The sequence below is a fragment of the Helianthus annuus genome, chromosome 2, assembly GCF_002127325.2.
Source record: "Helianthus annuus cultivar XRQ/B chromosome 2, HanXRQr2.0-SUNRISE, whole genome shotgun sequence".
NCBI lineage: Eukaryota > Viridiplantae > Streptophyta > Magnoliopsida > Asterales > Asteraceae > Helianthus > Helianthus annuus.
The window spans coordinates 96,301,055-96,309,399 of NC_035434.2; the positions used below are offsets into that span (position 1 = coordinate 96,301,055).

Here is an 8,345-nt window from a genome sequence, read left to right on the forward strand (position 1 = left end):
GATGATTTTGCAGGGGTGTCACTTCTGTGACGTCATAATGCAACGGATAGTTCGATGATAACGGCTATAAATCCGTTGAGTTTGTTGCAGATAAGATCAAGAAAACATAACTCGTTAATTTTACATTTTACTCCTTATATTTTGGGGGCAATTGTTAGGGGAGGATTTTCTAACAATTAGTGATCCTTATTTGCTATCCTAATAATGATCCTTACTTCTGTGACAGATAGTGATCCTCAGAAGAGCTTCAGGATCAGGATCATGGATCACCCTAAGGATCCTCATACTAATGATTGGCTGTTTGTGTTTACTATTGTTTTGCAGGAGTATTGAGCTTGACTTGGTCTTGGCAACGTTACTATGGAGTATTCCACGGGTATTTCGCACACATTTGAATAGAAATGGACGTTGTGGAGAACGTGGGAGCATGGCACAAAAGTCGGACAATTAGTTAGCTTAGTTAGCTTTCATTTTTAAAGGGGTGACGAGCTAAATTTAGAACACTTAGCCATTTTCAGTTACACACACACTCTCGTGCAATTGCAGTCTCAAAGCTTTCATTAAACACTTAACAATTCTCACACTTTCACACGAATAATCATAGTGATCCTTGTACTTAGCTCGTTACTATCCGAAGTTGTAAACTTTTATTGATTTATTTGAGCTTGGTGATCGGTAGTTTCCATCACCCGAGGTTTTTTATGCCGGAGATCTTCTAAAGATCAAGGGCTTTTTCCTCGTATAAATCCTTGTGTTGTTTGTGCAATTTGCATTGAAGTGATCCTTACTATTGTTCTTCATTTCAAGCATCATACCTCGTAACTAAGAGTTTGGTTGCATTGTCCTTATTAGATTTTTGACCAAAACATTATCCTTGTCTGATTTTTGACCAAAACAAGCGAGATGACCGAAATCTTCATGATATGCACACCATTTGGATTTGTCTTTTGTTGCAGCTGGCTTATCACTTTTTCTGGGCCATCTTGCTTTTTCACCTAGGTTCTGCATTGCAAGGATTAGTTCATTGTTATCAACAGAAAAACAATATTCAGAAATGGGAGGATAATCCTCATCATCCTCTTCCTGTTCTACTACATGCACGTTCTGATTATCAGACTTGTTGTAAGACTTAGACTTGTTGTTCCTGAAGTAGGATCCTTGCTTTTCCTGCTTCGAGGATCATGCCAATCTTTCTTGGATCCTTTTATCATCCTCTAGTCGGATGAATCTAAGGGCCCTGGTTCTCACTTCATCAAGATTCCTGCAAGGGGTCATGACAAGATCATCATAGAACAATGAATCCCTAAGTAAACCCATTTTGAAGGCTTCTACAGTCGTAGCAATATCCAAATTAGGAATATCTAAGGATTCTTTACTGAACTTAGTGATATAATCTCTAAGTGATTCATTTTGACGTTGTGTTACCCTATATAGATCACTAGTTAAACGTTCAAATTTTCTACTACATGAGAACTGTCTATTAAACAGATTAACTAGATTAGCAAATGAAGTAGTAGAGTAAGGGGGAAGACTTAGCAGCCATTTAAGAGATGATCCTGTCAGTGTGGATCCGAAACCCTTGCATAGACATGCTTCTTTTAACCTCTCCGGGATGAGATTGATCTCCATCCTTTCTCTGTATTGAGCTACATGTTCTTCTGGATCCGTTGAGCCATCATACAGCTTCATGGTTGGTATTTGAAACATCTTTGGAATTTTTGCATCACAAATAGGTGGTGCAAAATGAGATATCTTGTGACTTCCATCTGGGATTTCAGGAATGGGCTTGACCACTCCTGGAACGCTGGATATCATATCCTTCAGTTTCTATAATTCCCTAGCCATAGCTTGGTTGATACCTGTATCCCGCATAAAGCCATGGTTAGCATTATAAGAATTATTCAAAGTGTTACCTCCTGAAGGATTCAAGTTTGGAATTCCCGATGTGAATCCATATTGACGAGATTCTGGTATGATTGAGGGACCAGATGAAGCAATACTTTGCATAGGTATGAAGTCTCCCAAATGAATCTCTAAACTTATTGGGTCTGCACTTCTTAAGGATCCCTGATCCTGAGAGAAGTTGGATCCTTGAAGCATCGAAGTTGGGGGTCTTGGAGGATAATCAATGGATCCATGAGCCTGTGATGAGGATCCTTGACCCTGAGATGAGGATCCCTGAACCTAAAATTTCAAACTTGCGAAATTTGTGGGGAACACTACTTGGATATATAGGTAACTCCTGAAATCTCGTTTGAAAGGTCTCGTATTCTGATATACTAGGTTTTTATACTCAATGATGTCTGGGGTATTATTCAGGGACTTCTGCTGAACGGAAGTTCTGACCTAGTCCTTGGATAATATTTTGCCTCAAATGCTTGAAACATAGCATAAAGCTCTCAGCTGATTAGACAATAAAATTGATAATCATCTGTTGTAGCTGAAAAGATCCTCTAAAGGGGACATACTGCAAAGTCGAAACTGATATCTCTCTGCGCATATGGAAGTATCGACCTAAGATCCCTCAGTTCTCGCATTTAACCCCTAAATTATGTACAGATATCATTGTAGTATATTCACCTGTAAGACTGAATATTGGGATTCTGGATACGGGAGTATATTCAAGAGGTCGGACACATGAATAAGCTAAGTTCATAAAACATCTAAATCGTATTCTGAGTAAATTGAAATCTGTGTAAGAATTTAAGATGGATCAGTATATCGACAATCAAGGTGAATCGTTTATAACTTAAAATGATTAAAGCTTAATGGTGCTTGTGATCTGTCTCATGAACTGATATGATCCTCTTACACAAACTCACAAAAATATTATCCGTATATATTTGTTTACTGCATTTTATTCAAAAACAAAAATCCAAAAAGATTTTCGGAGTGTTTTAGCCTAAAATTTTGAAAAATTAAAAAGATTTTCGACAAACTGATGTTGAAGAGCTGATATTCAAAATTCGAGTGCTAAACATGTTGAACAGGATTGGGAGAATATGTTGAAAACTTTGAATGTCATATATAAATGGTTTGTAAGATTGTGTGTTTAGTTAATCAAGGTCATTCATTTGAACATGATGTAACTAATGTGTTTGTTGAAAATGATGTCTACCAGTAAGTTTACTAAATTCAATTGTTATAAATTTTGTGAAACATATGTTGAGGTAGAGAATGTGCAGGTTAAACAGGTTTGGACTTCATTATTCCCAACGGAAGCTAATTGTCAAAGCTTGAACCAGATATCTCAGATTCCAGCATACTGAGAGGGGGAGTCTGTGAAAGGGGGAGTCTGGATCAACAGTCAAAGGGAAGATGGAAGTTAGAGCCAGGATGTGATTGTGAACTTGTGAAGTTAGAGTGCTTATGATGAAAAAGACAGAAAGTTGTAGAAAAGACCAAGACTGAAGACTCGGGAGTTGAAGACTACGTCAACATCCAAGGGGGAGTCTGTTAGTGCACGGAATGTCTGTTGACTTCGTCTACATTAAGTCTTAGGTCAAGATAGGTCAACATAGGGTCTAGAATGACAAAATTAGGTTTATGTGTTGAGGTTTCGCTTTTATGTCATAGGTTGTATAAGGTTCGCTTATATGTCAACAAAGGTTTCGCTTATTAGTCATTAGGTAGTTTCGCTTATATGTCAGGTCACATAAGCGAAACCCCAGGGACTATATAAGGCACTTTTGAGTGAAACCATGATAGTGAGTTGTGTACATTGAAGCGAAACTGTTGATTGCTTGTGGAACGAAACTCTGTCAAATTGTAATCAGAAAGCAATAAAAGAGTAGAAATTAAAGAGGAATAGCTGTTGTAACTTCATTTACGTTGATTCCGCCTTCGTACGTGAAGATGAACGTTCTCAACTGACTATTCAGGGTCGGAACACGGTCCAACAAAATGTATGAACAAACTATGAATGAAATGAATGTATGACACAAGGATTTATACGAGGAAAAAGCCCTTGATCAAGATGTGATCTCCGGCATAAAAAACCTCGGGTGATGGAAACTACCGATCACCAACTATATTAAACAAGTAAAGGTTACAAACCGGGATGATAACAAGCTTGTTACAAAGATCACTAGTGTGCAAAATGTGTGTAATCGCCAATAAGTTGCAGAGAGTTCTCGAGAGTGTGTGTGTTGCTAATTGTTCTAACTATCAAGCTTGTTATCCCCTTATAAAAATGGAAATAATCTAACTAACTAACATTTCGCAAATCATGCTAGCTTCCCACGACTTCCATAACGGTCATAAAAGTTATGCACGTGCAGAATAATGGAGCATATTCCCCTAGAATCTCGGGAAGACCAAGTCCCATTCGAATACTCCTGTAAAACAAATTAAACATAGTGGAAACAACCGTTAGTGTAAGGATAATAATGAGGATCCTGGATCCTTAAACCTGCAACGTCTTCTGAGGATCCTTAATTCAAAAAGAACTGAGGATCCGTGATCCTGGCTGCACTTGAGGATCCGTGATCCATATATTAAAAATCCATCCCTAACACCGGGTATGTATTTATACCACAAATACATCAAAATAACCAAATAAAATGTTGATGGGTTATATACGCTGCGTATAGCTCTATACGCAGCGTATATAAACCCTTGTTGTCTGTGCCAATGATTGTTGGGCAGGTCCTGAAATCTATGCCACTTATACGCTGCGTATAGGTCTATACGCAGCGTATAGGTGTAACCCTATACGCTGCGTATAGAGCTATACGCAGCGTAGATAAACCCTAAGTGTGTAGATAGTCGCCATAAGTGTACAAACAGTCTGAGCCATTATATATTACTATTTTTATTTGCAGTAAAAAAATATATAAAAGAAAACAAATTCTAAATCCAAATCTATAACAAATTTGAACACAATATTATAAATGAAATACAATATTTGTTTTTACAAATAAAAAAAGATCAAAGATACTTAAACAAACGGATCATTAGGACAGGTATTAGCACTCGATGGCGTATCATTGGGTCCTCCATATCTTCAGGCTAGTTCGGCCAACAACTTACCTGTGATTTTCATCCCCTGCTCGAGGAGTTACGAAGGAAAGGGCACTATCTCCCGGTCAAGGGTGGACCCAAGCTTTGGCTCGGGCGGGCGCCGACTTGAAAAAAAAATTAGTGTATTTTCGAGGTAAAAATCCTGACTGCACCCCTTGAAAATTTGGTTGAACCGTTCTTCGCACTTCGCACCCCAGAAAATAACTCCTGAGTCCGACACAGCTCCCGATGCTAGAAGACGACACGTGCTCACCTAAAGTTGTCCTACCATGGAAGTCTGAAGCTGAAGTGGAACTAAATGAAGCTGATGTGCTACTTCCACCCCCTAGTTTACCCATCGTCTGCGGTATGTAGACAGCCCAGTGGCCACGTCAGTAGACTTGGCGAGACCGCGAGGCTAGATAGCGAGGGCGGCCGTCTGCCCGACGAGGTTGGGCAGTAGATAGACAGATGGAGCCAAAGGCTTTTAATGTAAAGAATTTGTAATGTAACACCTGATAGTTCCATATCCATCAACATTCCATCACTATTACATGTATTGTAGTTCACATACTTCAAAAATTGTAATATTTACTATCAATAAAAATATATGTACTTATCATATCTTCGATAGTTCATTTAACTTTAAATATTTAACCATTATATGGAATAAAATGCTATTATTTTACAAATTTATTGTTTATTATGTAATTTACTAGGGGTTTTTTTTTTTTTTTTTTTTTGACATGCACTATGTAGCATGTTTTAAATTTTATCACTAAAAAATTGTGTTACTTAAGCCAAAGGTGACACATGAATGTGGTTTCATGTAATGTAATTTCTAATATGACTACACTGAATAAATCATGGATCAATCCACAACTATCTCCAACACTACTGTCAAATCCATAAAATAACCATCAGGGTAACGGGGTGGAAGCGGGGAAGTGAGCAGGGACTGTTTTTGCCGCATGAGGGGTGCACCGCCGAGGGGTGCACCGCCAACAAGGAAATGCCGCGCGGTGAAGGAGATGTGCGGGGAGTTGTTGCTGCATGCGGGGAAGGGGAGGGAGAGGGGGTAGTGGTGAGTCCCACGATCTTTCAACCAACCATACATTTTTCTTTTTTTCTTAAATAGTTTGGGTAAAACCATCCCTTATGTTTTTTGGGCAAAAATGGTGTATGGGAAAGGAATTGATATGACACATCATGATTAGATAGGTGAAAATTTCACTACATCTCATCCCTCTTCACCCTTAGTTTCATGATATACGAATGTACTTTTTTGTGTATAAGTTATTCAATTAAATTTCTAGTAGGCCATAAGATAGGTACAAAAGATAAGTCTAAAACACAACCATATTGTCCCATAACTCATATTATAACACTATCTCCAATGGATCTTTGGAGATCAAGCCTTTGAAGATCCTTACCATTGGAGTTCATTTATCTTAACATGGCCTTAGGTGAGATGCCATTCCACAAGGGCATGAGTTTGTCTCAGTTCATGCGATGAGTGGTCCCAACATAAAAAATATGTTTTATTTAATTATTCTGTGTAATGATATAGATGAGTTGGAAATTAAGAAATGTAAGGATATTTATAGGATTGGAGATGAAATTAAGGTTTTTAAGGATTTGTAAGAATATTATGTATTTATGTGACAATGATGTGACAACTAGAGAAGCCTAAGAACACATTTTAGCATTCGAGATACTCTAACAACAAGATAACAATTGATCTTTAACTAGACAAAGCAAAGAAAATCTCAAAAGATTAAAAACTCTAGGCTCTAAAAACTTGATGGACTAAACCTGATTCTCTCCAAACTTCCCCACCCCACCCCACCCGACCCCCAATTTGACGCAGTAAATACAATTTCTTTATTTCTATGTAATTAAATATCACAAATACATACACACACTTGCACAAGAGAACACCTCTTCCCACTTCCCCCAATCTCCATATCCTAATTCCTAACCCCACCCCACCTCACCACACCACTATGGACTCGGCGGACATCCCTAGCGGCAAGTCTCCCCGCTCACTCCAAGGCCCCCGTCCCTCCCCTCTCCGCGTCCACAAGGATTCCCACAAGATCCGCAAACCACCAATAGCCCCACACCCCCACCCCCACCACCACCCACAACCACCACAGCACCGCCCACCAGTCATCATCTACACCGTCTCCCCAAAGGTAATCCACACAAACCCCAACGAATTCATGACTCTAGTCCAACGTTTGACCGGCCCATCTGCCCCATCTCCGGTCGGCTCCTCTTTCTCCGCCTTCCAAGACGACGGCGGCGGCGCAGTATCTCCGGCAGCCAGATTTGCATCCATAGAGAAGGCAGCTAAGTCCCCGGAAGGCCGGAAACCGGTTCAGACCGGCGATTTGGCGGCGGTGGACGGTTTTGAGATGGGTTATTTTCCAGGAATATTGTCGCCGGCGCCGGCCGCCTTGCCGCCGATTTCATCAAATTTTTTCTCACCGTTAAATAATGATTTTTTTCAAGATTTGATTTTGAGCCCTGCGTTACATAGTAATAGAAGTTATAATTATATGGAGGGTATTGGTAATCATTTTATGCCAAGTCCTACAAATCTTTTATCTTCACATATAATTTCACCCACAACTAGTCCAAATGTGGATCTTTTCCATAGCTTATTTGACTTGTAAGATGTAATTTGATTGGTTGATTGATAGTTGCCTTTGTTTACCAAGTAGAAGGGGTAGAGTTGTAATTTTACTTTAGTGAAATTATTTGTTATTTTTTTATTTTTTTGGTTGACTGAAAACGAGATGGGAAAGCATTGGAATTGACTTTTGGACATTTGGTCGTCTTTTGTTTTGTGTTTATTTATTTATTTCTCTGACTATTTCTTGGTTGTAAGTTGTAACATGAAAATTGGTTGGATGATAAATTATGTGAAAAAGGGTAGGGCATAACGCAATGGGGTATGGGGTTTGGGTTGGGGCGTGGGTTGGGGGAAAACGCTCAAGTCACCACCCCGGGGGCTTGGGTTGGGGCTTGGGTTTGGGGCGTGGCCCCTTTGGCGTGGATTTGAAGCCGGGCGTGGGGCGGACTAGCAAGGTGACATGGCGGGCTCTCAATGGTCATGTGTCAATTCATGCTTCCAACCCAAGCCCCACCATAACTCATGAGCGTGGGTTTTTTTTTCCCATTCTATATGTCAACTAATGCTCAACTTAAACCCTAACCCAATCCTCACCATACCCAATAGTCTAAATGAGATTTTGGTAATTGGTAGTTGTCTTGGTTCAATGATTAATAGTTTATCTTTTGTTGACCAATAAAATGAAGGGGGAGACTTTGTACTC

General features: G+C 39.4%; 1 protein-coding gene across 1 annotated transcript; it reads left to right on the top strand.

The window, feature by feature from the left end:
• The first annotated feature begins 6,877 nt into the window (after window positions 1-6,877).
• LOC110913403 (protein MKS1) lies at window positions 6,878-7,846 on the top strand. Its single transcript, XM_022158239.2, has one exon. It carries the CDS (start codon window positions 7,008-7,010, stop codon window positions 7,680-7,682), a length of 675 nt encoding a protein of 224 aa, XP_022013931.1. The 5' UTR covers window positions 6,878-7,007; the 3' UTR covers window positions 7,683-7,846.
• Window positions 7,847-8,345: the final 499 nt, after the last annotated feature.

What these genes read in the sequence shown, in the direction of transcription:
- LOC110913403 (XM_022158239.2), top strand. Translation starts at nt 7,008, where the DNA reads ATGGACTCGGCGGACATCCCTAGCGGCAAGTCTCCCCGCTCACTCCAA.